The sequence below is a fragment of the Leptonychotes weddellii genome, chromosome 7 (assembly GCF_054177405.1).
Source record: "Leptonychotes weddellii isolate Sample4059 chromosome 7, ASM5417740v2, whole genome shotgun sequence".
NCBI classification, from domain to species: domain Eukaryota; kingdom Metazoa; phylum Chordata; class Mammalia; order Carnivora; family Phocidae; genus Leptonychotes; species Leptonychotes weddellii.
This window is the reverse complement of record NC_138375.1, coordinates 73,134,430-73,156,740: the sequence shown is the minus strand read 5'-3', so window position 1 is coordinate 73,156,740 and position 22,311 is coordinate 73,134,430. Positions and strand designations below refer to the sequence as shown.

The following is a 22,311-nucleotide window of genomic DNA, read 5'->3' as shown; positions in this document are numbered from 1 at the left end:
CTGGGTGGCTCAGTTGGTTAAGCGACTGCCTTCGGCTCAGGTCATGATCCTGGAGTCCCAGGATCGAGTCCCGCATCGGGCTCCCTGCTCGGCAGGGAGTCTGCTTCTCCCTCTGACCCTCCTCCCTCTCACGCTCTCTGTCTCTCATTGTCTCTCTCTCAAATAAATAAATAAAATCTTTAAAAAAAAAAAAAAAAAACCTCTGAAAGGTTTATCTTTAAAGTTCTTCAATTCAAAGCTTTGTGGATAAACTCTTCAAAAAATTTTAACTATCAGTTATTCACACCCATGATTAGATATTCAAATAGTATACAGAAGATTTAAATGAAAATGTATTCAATCCCTCACCAGAGATAACGAATATGAAAAGTTCATTGTCTTTATAAATAGAATAAAATAGAACAAATCACAGTTCACCGGGAATTGAATGGGTTCACAATAGGGTGGGATTATTTTCCTTATTTTCAGATCCCATGAAGTAGCTTTCCTATTTCAGTTTCAAAATACTTGGTTGGCTTTGTGATGGGATAGAACTTCCATGGAGGGATCTATGCTGAGAATAGGTGTGGCCAGGGCCTTCAGCTAAATACCCATAATTACCTCTCCATGCTTATTGATGGCTATCCATGTAGATTTTACTGTTCTCAGGTGGGGGGACTTGGAAGGTCTATAGGATTTGAGGATCACATCCAGCTATTGCTTAATAAAGTAGTAAGGCAGATTGGAAACTCCCAAGGCTATAAGACTTCAGGAATGTTTTAATAAACATAGAGGTTTAGAAATAATGTTTACCTAAAGATTTGCAGCTTAAATGCACTTTTAAGAAAAGATTTATTTATTTTAGAGGGAGGGAGGGGCAGAGGGAGAGAATCTCAAGCAGACTCCATGCTGAGCTCAGAGCCTGACGGGGGCCTGATCCCATGACCTATGAAATCATGACCCTGAGATCATGACCTGAGCTGAAACCAAGAGTCAGACACGTAACCAACTGAGCCATCCAAGAGCCCCTAAAAAGCACTTTTATGGGGCGCCTGGGTGGCTCAGTTGGTTAAGCGACTGCCTTTGGCTCAGGTCATGATCCTGGAGTCCCTGGATCGAGTCCCGCATCGGGCTCCCTGCTCAGCGGGGAGTCTGCTTCTCCCTCTGACCCTCCCCCCTCTCATGTGCTCTCTCTCATTCTCTCTCTCTCAAATAAATAAATAAAATCTTAAAAAAAAAAAAAGCACTTTTATGTAGAGTGTTTGGTCTTTGGTTTTGTATGATTGAGGGAAATCATTGAAGGAATGGGCTGTGGCAAATGGGTACGTTAATTCTCACAAATTAAAAAAATCTTAAGGAAAAAGGAATATCCATCTATTTGTCCATTAATTTGATGGGAAAATCTGCCTTGGTACATCTTCTTGCTCTTTGTCCCAAAGTGCATGTGAGAGAGACAGCGCCATGCCTGCTACAGTGACCAGGTTTGGTATATTTTGGAGTGAGGGGGTGTCCAATTGGTGCCTCAGGTGCTCAGGAATAAAGTTCATACGGTTTGTTTGAAATATCAGTACACTGGGGCACCTGGGTGGCTCATTGGGTTAAGCGTCTGCCTTCGGCTCAGGTCATGATCCCAGGGTCCTGGGATGGAGCCCCACATAGGGTTCCCTGCTCAGCGGGAGCCTGCTTTTCCCTCTTCTCCCTGCTCATGCTCTCTCTCGCTGTCTCTGTCGCTATCTGTCTCTCTCTCTTTCAAATAAATAAATAAAATCTTTATTTTAAATATTTAAAATCAATATGCTAAAACTTTGAGCTTTTTATCTGTAAATTGTAATTTACTAATAGCACCAACATGTTCTGCATTAAGTAGGTCTGTGGGGAAGGTGATTTTGTTCCTGGGCCATGAATTATAGAATGTTCATACAGTCACCTTGAGTGGTAGTGTGTGGGGGTGGGGGAGCTAGAGGACCAGCTGGGACGGGCTCATCCTGTCCTGAGACTTGGCCTCTGAAATGGCTCAGGGCCAGACATCAGAGACAGGCTCTGGGTATTATTGGCAGGGCAGCAGCTGTTTACTGACAGACGGTTACTTAAGACACCTATGCCGTCTAGAATCCCTAAGGTCTAAAACCTAACAGACTCAAATATTAAGGAGGTTTAAATGAGCCTAGGTTGGAATTCCCAAAGGTAGTGATTGATTTATTATTAACCAGGGTAATGAAGTTATGTACTAGGACAGTAGTTAGTACCATGCAAGTATCCCTATGCACATCCCACTGCTTGTGGGTGATTAGATTGCAGGGACTAATTCCTCCACCCCCTTGCATCCCTAGGAATGGTGCATCTTGAAACTTCAATTACTATTCATCACGTCTTGCCCTCCAGGAGGAGCCTGGATGAGATAAATAATATAGCAGTATCCCCTTTGCAATCCCACTCCCACCTTCTCTTCCTTCTGTGACACTGAAAGGACAATTGTGACCCTCCTGAGTGTTTTCCAGCACTACATCCCACTGCTCCTGTCTTGTATGATGTCTTAGGGATAACGCATTAGTAACTTAATAAGCACCTACAGTATGCCAGACATTTTATTATCTATAATACTTAAAATCCTGAGAAAGAAATGTTGTTGGCCTCATTTTATATAGCTGGGAAACTAAGGCTGAAAGTCACAGAGCTAGTAATTGGCAGGGCTTGCATTTGAACAAAATTCTGTCAATTTGGATAGTAATACTGTGTTCTTTGGAAAGTACTACTGACAATAATTAAAATACTTACTGAGCGCTTATGTACCAGGTAGTAAGAAACTTACGAGATGGTTATCTACTAAAGAAAAATTGAGAAAGGGGAAACGAAAGATCAGAAAATGGCCCAAGATTATTTAATAAGTAGTACACTCAAAATTTGAACCCATTTGGTCTGGTTATAAAGGCTTTTGCCCACGGGGCAATATCACCTACTGGACTTTTGTGGGAGTTGTCCTCTAGAAGAGGTAAACCAAGGTAGAGTTAAGAACAAGTATGGTTAAGAGGAGCCGAAAGACAAAGTATTTGTAGGTTAACCAGAATCAGACTTCCTCTTTCTTTACTTTCTAGGCATCAGCTTCTTCTGCTTCCACCAGCAAGTCTGCCAGTATGAATCCCACGGAAGCGAAGGTATGAAGGGTCTTCATGGGTGTACTTGGGTGAATGCCTCTAAGTGATTATTTTGTAAAGCAAAACAAATGTAGACTAATGGACAAATTATTTATGTGTCCTAAGAAGCTTAAATTATGGAAGGAAACATTTTCTTCCTAATTTAGAAGGGTCTTTGGAAATTTACCTTTGTTTTTAATATTTGCCTCAAATATCCGGTGTACACTTCTACATTGTTTCAGAGTATCTAGAAAAGAGTAGTCATCCGGAGATTTTTTTTGGTCCTAGACTTGATGGAGTTTTTTAATTATAAGATGATCTAGGTGCATTTCTGTGGATCTAGTGAAGAATATGAATTCTTAACTTCTTATTAAAATGGTTCTATTATTCTGGCCACTTTAAATGTAAGAAAGCGAAAATTTACACTAAGTTTACACTAAGTGACGACACACAGATACTGTTATTTTGGATATTTTAAGTTTCTTTGTGAAATTTTAGTCCTACAGGGGAACGTCTTATTGATAAACCTTTGAGCTCTATTTGGGATTTATTCTAATAATTATTTCTTGGAATCTGAGAAGAAAAAATAAAAGAATATTGTCCAGTGTTGTGGCCACATGGAGTAAACCCTAGTTCTGAAGAGTGGCCAGAAGCTGCCTCAACCCTCCCCCTTCCTTACCATGTCTCAGGCTGTTTCTCGGGACTCCTCTGGGTGGAGAATTAAAGCAGGGATATTATCAAGATGCTCTCAACTAATTTTTATGAGCCAGTATTCCTGGGTGTTTTTAAGAGCTAACCCAGCTCTGTTATTAAGTTGCCCTTGTTTAAAATCACTGACATGATTTGTTTCCTGTCTTCCGTATTGCTTTGCTATCCCGGTAGGATCCTATGCCGTAATTTACTACTGGCACTGTAATTTCGTGCTGTTGAGAGATCCTATGGTCTAATGTTGAATTGTTTTTAAAGGACATTGCAGATATCTTGAAATACACTGTTCACATCTCTTATAAATGTCATTTAGCATTCATTTTGATTTAAAAGTTTTTAATCTAAAATTGTTATTTCGTATTCTACATGAATTTTTTGTTTTCAGACTATACATGACCTGATCCTTAATTCATCTGTTAGTTGTCCCTACTTACTTAGACCAAGTTTAATCTTAAAATAGTAAAAAAAAAAATCTGATCTCAGTCTTAAAATAACCATAAGACAATAGGAGAAGCATCAGCCAAAAACAAATTATCATTGAATTCAGAGTCCATGAAAAGTACAGAAAGGAGAGCCAACACCTAGGATTTCCTCTTTATTATTGTGGTTCTCATTTGACCCATTGCCTGACTCTAATCCTTTGCCCCTGACTCTGCTCAAGGACCAATGCTTATTATTTCAAAGGTGTCCTGTTTTCCAGAGCAAGTGTCAGCAAACCCTTCAGCTATTGCTAAGCATTAGTCATGAGAATTCCTGGCAGTCCTACAGAACTGGAGGATGGGAGAAGAGAGAGAAGAAAGTGGGAGAAAAGAGGGAGGGACAAAACTAAGTGTCTTGATGACGAAATATCACCAGTGGCTGCCTCTGGACCACTTTTGGCGTCAGCTGTCTTTTCTGGGTGGATTTCAGTCACACTGTTCTCATTAATTAGATTCATGTGCTTCTGATGTATGGGTCATAACAATTATACTAGCCTTCTCTTGAAGATTTTTGTGAACTTGAGCATATTTCTTCAAATAGTTTGAGCTTTTAGAAAAAAGATATTAATTCAAGATCACACCTATACCAAATCCTTGTCTTGTTCTACATCTTTCAGATAAAAGTCTACCTACCTCTGAAGGGGGGTGGTATGTCTAGATCTAAGTTCTGTCTCTCTTGCCCTGGCACATTAGAATTGGTGGTCACACTGCTGTGCTTCAGATGGAAGGTCAGATCATTTCTATTCAGGGTGTGACTGCTGCAAGACTACATAGCGGGAACCATGCAGCCAGATGGCCTGCTGTGAATCTCCTTTCCTACCAGCCATGGTGTTTGGAAACTCCTCTTTGCTTTGGTTTCCTTATTTGTACAGTTTGGATAATAGTACCTATTTCACAAGGCTGTGTAAGAAAACAAACACGTAAGGGTATTAGATAGGGCCTGTCCCCCAGCAGGTGCCCAGTAGGAGCTGACTAGTGCTGGAGAGACAATGCAATGCAGCGCAGTGATTGAGCAAAAACCCCAGCTCCACCCTGGGTGTCCTTGGGAAATTTGACTTCTGTGTGCCTCATTTTCTCATCCACAAAGTGGGGATGATGATGATGATGATGATGATGCTACCTGTCTCAGAATTCTCGTGAGAACCAAGTGGGTTGGCACATGTGAAGTTTAGAACAGTCCCTGTTACTAAGAGGTAATCAATAAGCATTGGTTATTATTGTCATCGCTATTATGTTAAGCCCCACTACCTTCAGTAAAAATAAATTTAGGTAATGTATTATCGAGTACTAATAAAAAATATGCCATTATAAGCTGCTTGCATGTGTGAGCGTGAATTCTTAATTGTTTTCTAGAGTTCTTCCATGCAAAATCTTGATTACCAAATTACAGAGTGGAAGCTATTAATAGATCCAAACCACTACAGTATCCACTGGCTTATTTTCCTTCTTAATCATTTAATAAATTGCATTTGCATAAACTCAGAAAAGCATAGTAGCAGATACGGAAACTAATTAACAAAGATCCAGTTTGGAAGGATCCAAAACTTCACATTTCTTTGGAAAGATCTCTGTGATTATGAACTTTGTTTCCTTCCCAAAACAATGCACATGTTGCTATAACGAGGGTCCATTATGGGAGGAACGTATGTATCTTCATGGCTGAAGCACATGACATGATAAATTAAGAGGATATTTGCTGTTGGCTTTTTAGATAATAGAATAAAAAATAAGAGTTTATGTTAATACCAGCAAATAGATAAAAGGGAAAGAAATGGTGGGAAGTATTAGGCCTAATTTTTAATCTTTTACTTTGAAAAGTTCAGAAATGTTTAATCCAGTTTTCATATCTTGCCTGTACCGAGAATTCATGTATGTACTTAAGGAATTGTATTTTTGATACAGATGATCTTTGGTTGGGTAAAACTGTGTAAAATACTCCAGTAGAGGGCTTAAGTCACAACCAGCTCTCTCTCTCTCTTTCTTTTTTTTTTTTTTTGATAGAGAGCAAGTACAAGCTAGGGGTGGGGCAGTGGGAGAGGGAGAAAAAGTCTCAAGCAGGCTCCATGCTCAGTGCAGAGCCTGACGCGGGGGTGGATCCCAGGACCCTGAGATCATGACCTGAGCTGAAATCAAGAGTCAGTGGTGCCCCACAACCAGCTCTTCTTCTTTTCTTTTTCCATTTTTTTATTATGATCAGTTAGCCATTGTGTAATGCATCATTAGTTTTTGATGTAGTGTTCAGTGCTTCATTAGTTACGTATAACACCCAGTACTCATCGTAAGCAATAGCACCGAGGACCATAGGGGAAGGGAGGGAAATCTGAAGGGGGAAAAAATCAGAGAGGGAGACGAACCATGAGAGACTATGGACCACGGGACACAACCAGCTCTTCTGAAGCATTCCTAGAAATTTAGATTATATTGTGCAATAAAAATATGTGCACTATTTACAAAATTGTAAAATTTCAGAAAACTTTTGACACCACTTGTGACTGTTGATTTGTTTGTAACCAAATGTTAGAAATAAAGGTGGAAAAAAAATGGCCCAAGCAGCCTGTACACAGCGAAGGTGAAGGAGAGGGGTCAGAAGTTAGTTTTCCTAATGGCAATCTTGCAGATTCTTACCACTGAAAAAAAGTAAATCCAAACTGGAATATTTGCTGGAAGCTTTAGAATTTTAGTGTCTGCAGCTTCTTGGAGTTATGTACATATGCATGGAATAGATGCAGTAGCTGAGCGGAAGGGTATTTGATAGAAACGTTTAGCCCTATGATACAGGTTACCTATTTGATTGTCAGATAAAATAAAATCACACTTGGGGCTTTGCTCTTGTATTAGGCTGTTCCAATCAGCAAACAGACGGAACGACAGCATTCTCCTAACAAGAAAAGACACAAAAAACAGGTGATGTGGTTCATCGTACTAGGGGATGTTTCTGTTTGCTAACGGCCACTTCAGCTGCTCAGCACACACTAATAATGGCAGTTCCAGATCTTCCGTAACTCTCTCACCCATCACAGACTTTCTGGTAGGCCTTAGTGACCCATCGCTGATACTCTGGCACTAAAACTAAATGTCACTGCTTTCTACAGCTCTTGGCTCTGTCACCATCCCATTGTTTCACACTGGCAGCCAGAAACCCATGGTATTTCACTCAGAGATATGTCATTGCCTTTGAAGGATGAGGATTTGTATATCATTTTGCTTATATATTAGCTACAATGTTCATAGTAATAAATGTTTAAGTATCTTTGATACACATAACAAAAGTAAGATGTAAACTGCTGTCTGAAGGTAAGAGTAGAATATCCGAGTGCTTAAATGTTTACTAAAGAGTTAAAATGCCAAGCAAAGTATAGTAAACTTAACTCATAAAGTTTATATTTACATCAAAGTCCTCTCCCCTGAGCTTTCTTAGTTGAAGAAAATCTATGTTAAACCTTGTAAACTATGTCTATTTTTCCTTTCTTCCTTAATTCCTTCCCTCTCTCCTTCCTGTATTTTTCTGAGTTTAGGCTGCAAAAACAGAACCTGAGAAGAAGTCACAGTCAACTAAGGTAAGTGATTTAAGTCAACTAGTGAGTTACTTGGATTCTTAGTAATAACAATGAATAGCCAATTCCCTCTGTTGGTGCTACTGAATGGGAAAAGGAATTTTTGTCAGCTAATTTAATTAATTTTGGATTACCTTTTTAAACATTATACAGAGCATAAGTGATAAGTTATAATAAGTACATATATTGTAAAAATGAATGTATCTTATACCTGAGAACAGTATGTTTCAGAAGGCATTTTGTTCAAATCTAGATTTTTGTTAGAGGTGAAGTAACTGTTAACAAACAGCAGGAACAAAGGAGAAAGGACAAAGGGCAATGAGCGTCCAATTACTTTTAAAAAGATGGGACATCCAGAGTACATGTGTCTTCTGAACTCAGCACCTAGATGACTTACAGATGAGTCTTTCCCAAGAGGCCCACAGGTTTATCTTATTAACAGTCGTATCTCAGCTTGTGGAACTGGTTATCAGGTTCTCAGGAGACAGCTCTGACTTTCCCTTGGGAATGGCTTCCTGACTCATTGCCATCTAGATTGACAGCCAGTCTGTATCCATGTGGAGATGGACCCCAGGGTGTCTGCAGTTAGGGCAAATGTTTCTCCTTCATAAGATGCTACACATTACTTCTTTTAAGCGAGCATGCTTAAGCACTCAGATAAGAGCGCAAGGTTTGATGCGGGAAAGCACAGAGATGTACTTGAAATGGAGGCAAAGGTGAGATCATCTGGGTAGAAGGTAAGGCTTATCTGATTTTATGTAGGACCTCTGGGTTCCCATCCCCTCAGGATGATAATTCCATAGCCCCACTGTAGAGCAGGAATTCACCAGCAAGCTGGAACTTGTCCACTACTCCATATTGAAATGTTTTGACTGCCCAAACTCAAGAGAATTGGGTTTCTGGTGTTACCTCCTTCTCTAGTTGTAATACCGAAAAGACTATGTAAATCATTAAATTACAGTGTTCATCTCCTATGAAGGGAGATTTTTAAAAGAACTTCTAGAGTGGGATTCCCTATCAACAAATTCAGAGGTCACAGTGCTCATGTGACCTCTCTGTGATTAGAACTGCAGTTACCAAATGATCTGTATGAATTGTAAAACACAGCCAGTGAGTTAGAGATACATACCTAGTTGAAAAATCTTTCTAAATGAAATACTAAATTTTTCATTACTCTTATTGTTGTCATTATCAGTCTGTTGGGAGGGTAACTCTTGACGGGTAGCACATGTGTATTTCTCTAAGTGGGCCTTTCCCAAGAGGGGCAGAAGGGTCTAATTGGGATTTTTGTTCTTGAGCCTATTTGGAAAAAAATAAAAGAAAGGTCTCCGATGTAATTGAGATTTTATCTTTTGAAATTGACAGCCATCTGTGGTTCATGAGAAAAAAACCCGAGAAGTAAAGCCAAAGGAACACAAAGAGGTAAGCGGTCATCCTTAGGACTTGATGATGGGTGAAGCCTTGTGTGTGTGTGTGTGAGGGATAGAATTTTGAACTGTCATTTGTGTTTGTTTTTCTGGCTATAATGGCACCACCATGTGGCAATAGTAGGATTTGCAGTTTACTAATGGGAAGGAGGGATGTGTATTTCAAATTTTGTACCTCAAAGTAATCACATTGATGTCACATGAATTGAGATTAGTACAATTCAAAACTACATAGAACACAACTGTTAGGAACACTTGGCATCACACAGAGAAAAGCATTGGTGTTTGTCATCTTGTAAACAGTGTGGTGTGTGTGTGTGTTTCAGCCAAAGAGCCTACCCAAGCATGCATCAGATACAGAAAGCAAGCATGTTCATAAGGAAAAAGCGGTGTCCAGATCAAGTGAGCAGCTGACGTCAGAGAAATCAACAAAACCAAAGGTAAATAAGTCAGATTGATAAGAAAACACTACCATCAAATAGGGAATAAGATGCAGGTCCTCCATCTACGTGGACATGTGTTGTTGAATCTGTGGGACTATGCTGAATGTACTCTGTATTGTAATGGTTTGGGGCTATCATTTTGCTGGTTTTGCAAATAGCTTTTTGGAAACTTGGCCCTGTGAAAAGTTCAAGAAGTACATCAGGTGGGTTGTGGGGACTTTTGGTCCAGCCTCTGCTGCCCAGCAATGCCCAGTCATGACTGCAAGGCAGCCGTCTCTGGTGTCTCATAGGCAGGAAGCTTGGGATAGAGCTTGCCTCCTGGACCCCTCTCCTCAGGGCTGTAGGACCACACATGATCTGTATGATCTGCTCTTTACATGGCAGTCTGAAAGAGGTGTTGAGAATTTTGTTGTAGGAGAGATGAATTTATAGAGCCAGAAATAGATTCCATATTTGCACAGCTAATGGAGGTCACCTATTAGAAGAATAAACATTTATGAGAAGAACTCTTCCATCAAGAGCTCTTGGAAGACGTCAAGTAGGCCTGCTTAACAATGGACTTGAAAGAAGAGGTTACATGTTTCTGGCCCACCAGTTGCATGCAGCCATTTATGTGTTTCAAGTCTATTTTGTTTGGCTTACAATAGTATTGAAATTATTTTTAGTGAGCTGCCAACAATTAAAGTCCTAGTGTTTCATACAAAATCCAAATCTCTAGCTCCTCCGGAAAAAGCAGGTTATACGGCAACAATTGACTCGAGCTTTATACCTGGTGTATGTAGTCCAGTTCATCGTGGCCCCTAGCTGGCCCGCTGGACTCTCTGTGCAGCTCCACGGACCCTGTCAGCTCTGGAGTCCAGCCTCAGGCACTGCCCAGGGTTGAATCATGTGCAGTAGGAGCTGGTACCCCTTCCTCTGCAAGATGTCCGTGGTGGTGAACTGGCTCGGTAGTGATACTTGCAATGCATGATCTTGAAAATAGTCACTCAAAGATACGTAGTTCTGTTCATCTTTTTCCCCCGCCTTTAGACTAAATCACAGGATGCAGTTTCTGCCGGCGGGGAGGGTGTCGTTGCTGGGGTGTCTGCAGCATCTGCCACCCCTGCTAAACAGGTGAGCGCACACAGGCGGGCATAGAGTGTACGCGGGCCTTGCCGCCTCTGGGGTCGGTTCCGTGAGAAATGCGTGCTTGCTGAAGACCCCTTCCAGACCCCTGGGCTTTATGTCTGCTTCTCAGGGACCATTCGGGGTTGTGGTGCTGCCACACTCAAATAACCGGTGTTTGGGAAAACCGAACACTGTTCTTAGGTGAAATTTAATGAAGAAGAGCACGTATCTAAAGGATATAGAACGAGCAGGATAGCAAAACTGATTTAAGAATTCATATATTCAGTAAATACTTATTGAACACCTGCCATGTATAAGGCGTGGTGTCAGTACCAAGAAAATTAAAATGTGAGTTGACTCAGATCCTGCTTTCAAGATTTATAGGTTTGAAATAAAGCAAATAAAATTGCTATATTTGAACAAGCACTTCTCTCAGCTTTCACCATGGACAGCATCTATCTTGATATGAGTAAGTCCCCAACAGTCCGGACCTCTGCATGAGTTGATGGGGGAAGTTTTTGAAGGAGATGTTCCAGCCCTCCCAGGAGAGACAGGATGTGTGTCCCTCTGACTAATGATGGGCGAGTCTTCCTTAGATCACTTGAGGAGCTCTTTCAGATACTAGCCTGGAAATGTAAGATGGGAAGTAGTCTACTGTTTCTACCCATAGCAATGCAGAGTCAGTTATCGGTTTAGAGGCCATGTCTCCCTAGAAATGCTGCCTATCTCTCTGGAATAAGAAAAGAAGAAGATGGAAATGAAACTTTTTTTTTTAAAAGTCACATGTATTTATCTGTTTTCCTGCTTTTCAAAATGGGAAAGTTATTCCCCTGCAGGCTAGATTGTGAGGAAAGTCATAGTATAAAAGTACGGCACCTCTCCTGGAAAGATCAGTTCTTCTCAGATCTTGAAAAGGAAGAGGCACATTAGTTTGTGTCCAAACTAATGCAGATATTGTTTGGAGTGATAGCAAAACTTAACGTTTAAATGAAAATACTCAAATTTTAAAAAAATGTGTTTTCTTCCAGCAGACCACTTGAATATGACCTTGAGACTCGCACCCCTGTCCCCACTCTGGGGATACATGTTACTGTGTGGTGTTGATGAGGGGTACTTAGATGAAATGGCTTGAAAAATGGATAGATTTAAGACAGGATTAGATTTGTTTGAAAAGACTTAAAAATGTAATCATTCTGAAATTTTGTGCTAGGTATAAAGTAGCCAGGGAAAAAGTGAAAGCTAAACAGTAAAATAAGAGGCTTATGTGGAAGTCTGGAGTGCATTGACCTGCGCTCGAACTTGGGGCAAAGCATTTCACTTTTGTTTGCCTCTGATTCGTCTCCCATAAAATGGGATTGATCAGATCTTCCTTTTGGGGAGTGGGGGGTGGGGTACGTACCACATTTAAAGCACTGTGGTGTGACCGCAGGACTCCCTAGCTGCAGGCTAGCCCGTCCAGGAGTGGGAAGAAGATGGAGTCTCCAGGGACTGCATTCCAAGGCAGATTAAGACAGGCCCCTATAAGGAGCTGTTGAGTTGAGGAACCAAGGGATTCTGTCAGTTTGCAGGAATCCATGGCACTCTGAGTAGATCCAATTTGAGTTGGGCGTGAAGGATAGCTAGGATTGCAGGCTTGCAAATGCATCAGAGTGGAAAAGTGTGAGATGTGTTCTGGGTACAAAGCACATTCGACCATGGGTGGGGCACTGGGAGGGTGAGCGGTGGGAATGTAAGACCAGAAAGACGGGTCCAGGCACAGCTGTGGGGAATGCTGAGAGGAGTTTACAGGGGTGGTAGCTATTCAGCGTTGAAGGTTAGAGAGCAGATGAATGATGTGAGTGCACCCAGCTGCAGGACTGGGCGACTGCAGTGGGTGGATGATACGGGAACAGAGATCAAAAGGCTGGTCAAGGACTGTGCCCTAGTCCTGATGAGTCCTAATTTAGTGTAACTTAGAGCTAGGATAGAATGAGATAGTGGGGAGAAATGCAGGAGGCATTGCGGAGGGAAAATCTTTGAGTTTTAGAAAATGATTGCCTGCAGTGGGCAATGGTCACATCAACTCTGAGATAACCTGGGGCGTCAGGGTCTGGATGAACTAGGGTAGGTAACCCTAAGGTGAGGCAGGGGGATTGCTGTCAGGTTCCTGCAAGCACAGGGCCCATTCAGATGCTGAGAGTGAGCGCCTCCCTAAATTTCGAGCTGGTCCCTGGTTACCACTACTGGTGGACAGAGTCAGAAGGTTGAGCGTGAAAAGTGGTCTGAGTTTGGGTAGGCTGATTTGGAATGTTGGAGAGAGGTGTGTAGAGAGGCAATTGGAATGAATGTTGTTTTGAACTACAGGAGAATGCAGAGAGTGAGCAGAAGGCTGGGGGGGTGGGTAGGGAGGAGGGGAGAACAAATATGAATGAATATCTGCGTAAGGTTGTGGTTGAATCCTGGAAGTGGATTCAGTTGCCCAGACTCAGCCTCTCACCCTGCTGGCCCCCACGGTGTTTTTAACAGTTGCAGTCATCACTTATTTAGCACTTAATCAGACAACAAGTACCCAGGTGGTGCTTAGCATGTACCAAACACTGGCTTCCACACTTCACTAGCTGAGTTTATCCAGTCCTCAAAAGGCCCCGAGGTAGGTGCAGTCCCTGTCACACATGACGATACTGAGCTACAGAAGAGGTGACCTGCTGGATGACTCATGCGGCCAGCGCCTGGGAGCTGGTGTGCTCTCCACCCCCATGCTCTGCTGCCTGTGTTTCAGAGAACTCCACGTGCGATAGTGTCCTGTTGTTTTCAGCCTGACCCCTTCACCCGTGTAGTTCCTGCCGGTCCCCGCAAGCGCTCAGCCCTGGCCCCAGAAAATGATTCCACTTAGGACCCCCAGTGCTGGGCAGAAACATGCGCAGTGGGTAGGCCTGGCGGCAAAGCAGAAGAGATGGCAGAGACCAGACAGCACAGATGCCAGGGGAGGACTGGGATGATTACGAGAGGGGTGCTTACTGAGGTCAGACTTCAGAGACAATTCTGTCTGGGGGAGGCATGGAGATTGCAGATCGGAGGGTTGTTGGCAGTCTTTGAAAGAGCCACTGAAACAGTGCTGGGAAGGAAATTCATTGTAGGGAGATTAAGAAAGGAGTGGATGATGAAATGCTAAAGCCAGGAGTGTGGAGGTCTTACTGTGTGCAGGCAGAGATTGAAAGAGCAACAGGGAGAAGTGGCCGCTTAGAGAAAAAAAGGTCCTGAGCGCTGCAGACTGACTGTGGATCCTGGGGGGAGGCAACCAAGAGCCACAAAGAAAGAGATGCAGTTCTAGATTCAAGCCTTGATCTTTCCTTTACTGTGTGACCTGGGAAAAATTACTTAACCTCTCTGAGTCTTGCTATCCTTATCACTAAATGAAATTAATGTTATTTACGCTGTCCTGATAGAGGATAGAATGCATACAACATGTTACCTGGCTCAGAACAGGTGTTCAGTATATGATCAATGCTATTAATATTTTAATGAACTCATTTTTAAATATGTAATATCATTGAATTTTATTGGATTATTTAATCACTCAATTTGAATTTGTTAAATTATTGAATAAAGATATGTGAGAAGGAGTTTTTATTTCTTTCTAAAACCTCACCAGAAAAAAGAAAAGAAATCATTAACGTCGGCTGTACCAGTTGAATCCAAACCGGGTAAACCATCTGGAAAGGTATGATGATAGCAGTGCATTTCTACATCAGATATTTATTTATTCATGGTCTCTATAGTTATTCTTGATCTGATTTTTTTCAAGGGCAAACCATATGAGGTGGGATTAACATAAAGACCTTTTTAGTGAATTATCGCCGTAAGCTAAAAGTGTGATTTTTTTTTTTTTTTTTCTGGGTATGTTTGTAACATTTTATATTGTAACCTTCTGTTCTGAAAACTCGTTACATCCCGTGGAGTTTACATTCCAGTTTCTCTCTTGGAAATATAACTTCTTTAACCAGAGGTGTCACTAAAGAATATAAGGCACTTCCTCATTCTGAAATTCTCAAATGAATGGGTCTAAAGCTAAGAGGTCCCAAATTGTATGACATGATCAGGTGAGTTCCTAAAATTGTAGTGGGAATATGGTAGTTGAAGGGAAAAAAATTAATCATTTTTAATCTTAGTTAAATAAAGTAAATAAAGGGTCTTTCCCAGAATTTTTTTATATTTTTCCCTTTTAAATGCAGCATACTCTTCACACTGAATCATTTTTAACCTCAGAGATAGGATGGAGGCACTCTTTCATTCATTATACTGATTAAAGTCCATATCGACAGAGTAAATTGTCACTTCTTGTAAGCTTAACATTCCTGTCAGGTAATTTGCTTTGTAAACATCTTCGGGCAAGCAAGGGAACAAAAAACCACAAATGAATGAAAGAACACAGGCAATCCATTTTTGAAATACTCTATTTGGAAGAGGTGCTATATAGAGATTTTGTTGGAGTTCTTTGTCAATATGTAACTCAAAAAACTGATAAGTAGGAAAATTACTGATAAGCGATAAATACCAAGCTATTTCTCCTATTGCATACAGTAACATGATCATTTTTTTTTTTAAACTGTCATTACATTGGACTGACAGGTTTAACAAACCATCCATTTGTTCATGTAGTTAATGCCATTAGATTTACTGACGTTGTGATTTTTTTTTTAAGGGGGTGAGGGGCAGAGGGAGAGGGGGAGAGAGAATCTTAAGCAGGCTTCCCGCCCAGGGTGGAGCCTTATGCAGGGCTTGATCCCATAACCCTGAGATCAAAACCTGAGCCAAAATCAAGAGTCAGACACCCAACCAACTGAGCCACCCAGGCACCCCTGAAGTTGTGATTCTTACTTGAACATGGCTTTCTGTCCTTCCAACCTAGAATGTGTACTCTGGGACCTTATGTAAGAAAGTCTATTAGAGACCAGATTTTAACTATTTTGATGTTTGAAGAACTTTTGATGTTTGGTGTTTGTCTGTACAGAATTTTTTTTTCTTGTTTCTGTTTTTTTTTTTTTTTAGTTAAAAAAAATCAGAAGTGAAATATGTATTACAAATAGCATTTAAATACCTGCTCTCTTTCTTTTCTAGTCAGACATGGACTCTGCTTTGGATGACTTAGTAGACACCCTAGGAGGATCTGAAGAAACTGAAGAAGATAACACAGTGTATACTGGACCTGAAATTTCAGTATGTGATTTTGGTATCTGTAAAGATGCATACTTAATAGGTAGGAAAGCAAATAAGTTTATGGTCATGAGGCACCAAATACCTAATGTTCTATGGCTTGAAGAGAAGCAGGATGGTGTCACTATCAATAATAGCAACTAAAAGTTAGTGTTGGGAATGGAAATGGTTTGTCCTGTGGCAACTATACTATTACATTGGTTCAGCAAACATTGATTGATTGTCCATGTTGTGACTGGCGCTGGGATACACCTTATCAGGTCACAAAGATTCTTCTGTCCTTGAGATTTAAGTTTATTGGATTTGAACTTCTTTTGATTTTCAGATACTTCCCATCCTATGACTTGACCTTATTTCGACTTCTAGAAATTTACACCCTCAGCTCATCCCCATTCCTAACTCCTAAAAAGCAAAAAGATTGCATGTCCCTTGATATTAAAAAGATTAAAAAGACATGCCATAGACTGGAGGAAAAATACTTGCAACAGACATGACAAAGGATTTGTTTCTAGAATTTATGAAGAATTTTTAAATGAAAAAGACAACCCAGTAGAAAAATAGGAGAAAACTTGTTTGGCTAATAAATCAATAAAATTCTCTAGTAAGTAGAGAAATGATAGTAAGATATAGAGAACATTGCACACTCATCAGATTGGCCCAAGTGCAGAAGTCTGACAGCTCATGTAGCGCTTGTGGATATTGAAGGTGTGCTTACCCTTCAGCTGGCAGTTCCGTCTCGAGAGGTTCCCTGGAGGGAGCCTTGTCCATGTGTACCAGAAGTTACAAGAACAGATGGAACATTGGGAAAGGATTTTGATCAATAGCAGACAAGATAACGTAATGGAACACTTCATAGTGGCTAAAATGAATTATTCGTGTATCAACATGGATACATTACAAAAACATAATTTTGGATAGAAATGCAGAATGATATCTAGAATATGATGCCATTTATATAACATTTGAAAGTATGCAAAGTGCTGCTCCATAGCAGCACATATGCTAAAACTGGAACGACACAGAGAAGATTAGCATGGCCCCTCTGCAAGGGTGACACGCAGATTTATAAAGCATTCTGTATTTTTTCAATAAAAGGAAAAATATGCAAAGTAATGCTGTATTCTGTTTGTGGATACCTACACAGGGAGTAATTGTTTTAAAATGTGCTCAGTTTTAAGTCAATAGATACAATAAAGTTCTGGATGGTGACTGTCTCTGGCCAACAAGGAAGATGAATGAGATTGTAGAGGGTTAAACAGGATACATTAGCTGATCCTTTTTTTCTTAGACATTACATCTGAAAGACTTGGGTATTAGGTTATAGAGAATTTTTTTATTAACTGCACTTTTGTATGTATTGGAAATAGACAATGAAAAACATTTTAAAATAAAATATATTTTAATACAAGATTCTAAAATAGTGGTTTGAATATTTTCTAATATTACATATGGATTAAGCTAATTAAATAAAGTGTTGTATAAACTTAGAATTTCATTGTTGTGTAAAGCGTTGGCTTTTTAATGGTTTACATTTCATTTCAGTAGCTCCATAAACTGCTAATGGGAACAGTACTTTGGTTGCCGAATATGCTTATAACGTTCTCAACTAATTAATTATATAATATCCCTGTGTGTGGTTTTTATTCAAGGATCCAATGACATCTACCTACATAGAGGAATTAGGTAAAAGAGAAGTCACGCTTCCTCCAAAATACAGGGAACTTTTGGCAGTAAGTTAAATAATCATTTACTTTTACTTTACTGTTTGCTTTTTGGAACATCATCTTTTTTTTTTTTTTTTTTTTAATTTTTTTTTATTCTTATGTTAATCTGGAACATCATCTTTATCCCAACAATATATTCACATTTTTTAAATTTAGAAAATATAATGGGACATGTGAAATTGTTATTCCCAATGTGTCTGTTTGCTAGGGCTGCCATGACTCAGTCCACAGACTGGGTGGCTTGCACCACAGAAATACATTGTCCTATAGTCCGGGAGGCTAGAAGACTGGAATGGGTGTGGGCAGCGTGGGTGTGTGGGGACGGGGAGCTGAGGCCTCCCTCCTTGGTTTGTACATGACCATCTTCCCTCTGCATCTCTGGGTCCGCATTTCCCCATTTCTATAAGGACAGCAGTGCCCATCTTAATGTCCTCATTTAACCTAAATTACCCCTTGAAAGGCCCAGTCTCCAAATATAGTCATATGCTGGAGTACTAGGGGTTTAGGACTTCCAACGATATGACTTTTGGGAAGACACAATTCAACCCATAACACTCGCTGAGCAGTACACTTTGCCAATTGTAAAAATTAATTTTGGGCTCTCAACATGATCAAGTTAATGTTTGTTTCAGAAACAAGAAGGTATCACAGAGCCTCCTTCAGACTCTTCGGTGAGTTTACATAAATGTCTTCTAAGATCCAAGGTAACCTTTTTTTAAATCTTTAGTTGTGGGGGGCGCCTGGGTGGCTCAGTCAGTTAAGTGTCCAACTCTTGGTTTCGGCTCAGGTCATGATCTCAGGGTCATGAGATCGAGCCCCACATCAGGCTCTGTGCTCAGCAGGGAGTCTGCTTGAGATTCTCTCTCTCCCTCTAGCCCTCCCCTCACTTGGGTTCACTCTGCCTCTCCCTCTCAATTAAAAAATCTTAAGAAAAAAATCTTGAGTTGGGGGATAGGGCATGATTCTCTATATTGTGTCTTTGGCTCATCTCTAAATCAGATTAAGTTTTCATCTGTTCTGAGGAAGGGATGGACATGGGGGTTGTTTCAGTGCTCATGGTTTCCTACGTAGTTTTTTTTGAAGGGAATAAGAGTGGAGCCAAGAAAGTTGTAGGGTAAAATAAATGTTAAAAAAATAGAATGAGAATATCCTAACATGGAATCCATTTAAAAGAGGGAAACGGGAAACTAGTAAGAGTGAGCAGCCATTCCCTTGCAAACATAGGCTTTCATCTGAGTTACTTGATAACGTACTTCATTTGGTAGTAAAGGAATGTCAAGTCCTTCTTCATTTGCTGAGTTTATATTGTGATCCTTAACTTGAATGACTCTCATGTGTTCCCCATCGTGGTGCCTGTTTCTTTAGAAACCCATGGGGCCCAGTGATGCCATAGATGCTTTGTCGTCTGACTTCACCTGCACTTCTCCTACCCCTGGTGGAAAGAAAACTAAGGAAGAGGTATTGTTTTCAAAATAACCAGGGGGGATATTGCGGGGGCGGGGGCGGGGAGCTTGTTAGAAACCATGTAAAACTTTAAAACAACTTCTTTTTAGTTCTGGTTATCACAATGACCCTTCTTTCCCCTATTAAGTCTAATCATTTGTGCTTTGCCTTTCAGAAATCCACAGAAGAGATTTTAAAAGCTCAGCCAGCCACGGTAATCAAAAGTGCTGCTTCACCCCAAGAGAAGAAAAGAAAGGTGGAGGAGGTATAAATAATAATTTCTTGGAAGATAACTGCGGTCCATCTGACAGCAGTAGCTTCCCTGAGCCTGATCTAGCTGATTGAGGATAATCCCAGTAGAGCATTATTCTGATGAGGAGCTTGTGTGGACTAGTGAATCCAATCAGGGTTCTATTGATTATCTCCAGGCAGGCCTTCTGTGTTTCTACAAATGCGGTTCATGATTTCAGCACAGTTTTCTTGGTTGTGAAACAAGAGTCTCTCACCATTAAAAAACACAAAAAGACAAGACACCAAAAAATTTGCACTCTGAGAATGTAAATCGACACCCTGATTTTTTTAATGGAGTTTGACCTGTGAGTCACTAGTGGGATGTTGTCCTGGCTGCTTCTGTTCACTTCTCTGAACCATGATCACTTAATCGTCACAAAGCTTGCACGGTGGTCCTGCAGCTCTAGGCTGGATGAGAAAACAGGCTCCATCTGTAGACAGTGCAGATCCTGCAGGGGAGCAGTGTCTGTTGGATCCGCTCTGCCTCTCCCTTCCTGGAGGGCATAGTTTATTTTTATCTGGTGGACTCAGCGCAGCAGTGAGAGCACCACACCCTGAGAGTAGGAGTTCCTACAGCCATCAGCCATTGTGCCTTCAGAGAAGGCTGCCGGGGCCACTCCAGGTTTCCCAGCTTCCTGGGCTTAGCTAGTTTGCTGAGGGACAGGGTTGTCAGAAATTATTTTTAGAGACACATTTTTTAAAAAAAACACCAGAAAAGTGAAAGTTTACTTCTTGCAGCTTTTCTTTTGATACAAGTATTTCATAATAATATTATTATAGTTATAGCTTGATAAATAAGGGGTGAAGGGTGCCTGTGAGGGTACACACCGTGTAAGACACTCTAGAAGTGTCTCAGCCCCAGTTTCTCTCACTGGTAACTTCTTTTCTCTTTCTCTCTTTTGCTAGGTTTCAGATACAATTGCCTTCCAAAAGTCCTTCCCTAATCCACGACTCCTAAACTTGAAATTGGGATTTCACAAAGTAGTGGCTAGATTGTTCAGGCTGAGGAGATGTTCTCTTTTTTAATGCACAAAATTTTTCCTTTTTAGCAGGACACGATGAGCGATCAAGCACTGGAGGCTCTTTCAGCTTCACTGGGCAGCCGGAAGCCAGAACCTGAGTTCGACCTCAGCTCTGTTAAGGAAGTCGACGAGGTACTGACCTTGGAGTTCATATACAAAGCTTGTCAGTCTGCAGGTTATGAAACTAAATGCAGTTATGCGTGTTTAGAATTCTCACACAGCTTTTCTTTATTGGAGATTAAAAACAAACTACTCTTCATTCTGTCTTACTTTCAGAGTCTGGTTAACTCAGATCTCCATTCCTGGGTAGTTAGTAACCAAGAAGGGTAGTTGAGAGTTTGCCTTATAAACCATCTAGAATTTTAATATTTAAAGTGAATGCCACTCTCTTTTGCCAATGCTTCAGTGACACCTGATGAAACAAGATAACATAGAGGCAGTGGCTTGGTGAGGAATAGGTTTGTCTGCTCTTGTGGACGTGGAAATGTATATTTTCAGAGGGGTACCAGGTGCTTCTCTTCATAAGCAAAGAAGGAGAAAGCTGTAGATGGGATAGGGAGAGCCTTCTTTTTATAACTGTGGAGAAAAATGTTGAAAATCTTGTCTCAAATTAGAATGAAATCAAGCAACAATTAACTCTGTAACTGGAGTTCCTGTGTGCTTAGAGTGTGATGCTGGGGGGTATTTATCCCACCACCAGGAACAACTTAACAAGTCTTCTGAGCCAAAGCAAGCTTGTTTTTGGTGGAGAAGAGTTCTAACATTAAATTACAGTTTGTAAAGAATTTTTCAACTGATTCATGTGGAATGAAAGAGGAGGGGAAAGAGGGAGTTGCCTGCGGGCATTGCCAACAAGGCAGTGTGGCTGAGGGGCATGGAAATAGAGCCCGGGGACCCTCAGGAGCACCAGCCTGTCAGCGCAGGGAGGGGAGCTGACAGGTGTTGCTGTCACAATGCTGCTGCCTCTGCTGTCACTTCCTGTTCTGAATCGCTGAGGAGGGTGAGTCTGCCGACCCCCGGCAACCCTCCCTGAGTCTGGGACGGCTCTGGTCCGAAATGGGCCAGTTTCTATCTTCAGCTTTCTTTGAGGGCTTACCGGGCGCCGTGTGGCATGACGAGCTTTGTGAAGGCGAACACAGGGGAGCGGGGGAAGCAGTCCTTGTCCTCCAGGACCAAGTAATGTATTGAGAAGAAAGGGAACTTTCATAAAGGCACAATGCGAGACGCACAGTAATTAGAGCAGCCACCTGACCAGGTGTCTCAGGGAGAGGGCGGTCCAGGCCGAACCCCGGGGGTGGGGGGTGGGGTCAGACCAGGTGGAATTGTGCCGTTCTGCCCCCAGAGAGCTACAGAGCAGTGAGCCCCTTGCACTTTTGCTTCAGGCTTTTTACAGAGAATTGGTGATTTAGTAAGACAGCAGTTTGGGGTGGAAAGGTATACACATAAATCTCAGGACAGAGTCTTAGAGTAACTAAAATCAGATCAGGAGAAGTAAAAAATGCTACATAAAAACGACTTCTTAAGAGCACTTGGGGTGTGTAGTTTTGGGATGCGTATAAATGTATTAGATTTCTTCTAGAAAACCCCCACAGCAGTCAACTCCTAAAATTTTACCTGAAAGAGCTGTTCTTTCTACTCTTTATACTAGTTTCCACTTTCTCTTCTGCTGTTTTCCACTAGTTTTCCTTTTTAATTATGTACAAAGTATAAATAGTTCCTAAGATCTTCCAGCCCTGTGGATTCTTAAGCTGAATTTTTAGTGCCTGGTGGTGAATGTATTACTTTCTGGATAGTCTGATGTTTTTTTTTT

The 22,311-nt window shown here is 41.1% G+C and overlaps 1 protein-coding gene and 1 non-coding gene across 10 annotated transcripts in view; both read left to right on the top strand.

Moving 5' to 3' along the window:
* The first annotated feature begins 2,583 nt into the window (after nt 1-2,583).
* CAST (calpastatin) overlaps nt 2,584-22,311 on the top strand; it is a 52,008-nt gene continuing 32,280 nt past the window's right edge. The window contains exons 1-13 of one of the 9 annotated variants that reach the window (XM_081826521.1): nt 2,584-3,131; nt 7,136-7,201; nt 7,813-7,854; nt 9,217-9,273; nt 9,605-9,718; nt 10,751-10,834; nt 14,460-14,528; nt 15,926-16,024; nt 17,671-17,751; nt 18,378-18,416; nt 19,111-19,203; nt 19,364-19,453; nt 20,529-20,633. In XM_081826521.1, the coding sequence (XP_081682647.1) occupies nt 3,111-3,131; nt 7,136-7,201; nt 7,813-7,854; nt 9,217-9,273; nt 9,605-9,718; nt 10,751-10,834; nt 14,460-14,528; nt 15,926-16,024; nt 17,671-17,751; nt 18,378-18,416; nt 19,111-19,203; nt 19,364-19,453; nt 20,529-20,633 (960 nt within the window). In that variant the 5' untranslated portion in view covers nt 2,584-3,110. Of the gene's footprint in view, nt 3,132-7,135; nt 7,202-7,812; nt 7,855-9,214; nt 9,274-9,604; nt 9,719-10,750; nt 10,835-14,459; nt 14,529-15,925; nt 16,025-17,670; nt 17,752-18,377; nt 18,417-19,110; nt 19,204-19,363; nt 19,454-20,528; nt 20,634-22,311 lie in introns of all 9 variants that reach the window. The other 8 variants (XM_031028092.2, XM_031028090.2, XM_031028091.2 and 5 more) reach the window with 8 other exon arrangements.
* On the top strand, nt 16,999-17,106 carry LOC115940931 (U6 spliceosomal RNA). The gene has a single exon (XR_004075659.1). It is a non-coding gene; the product is annotated as a U6 spliceosomal RNA (small nuclear RNA).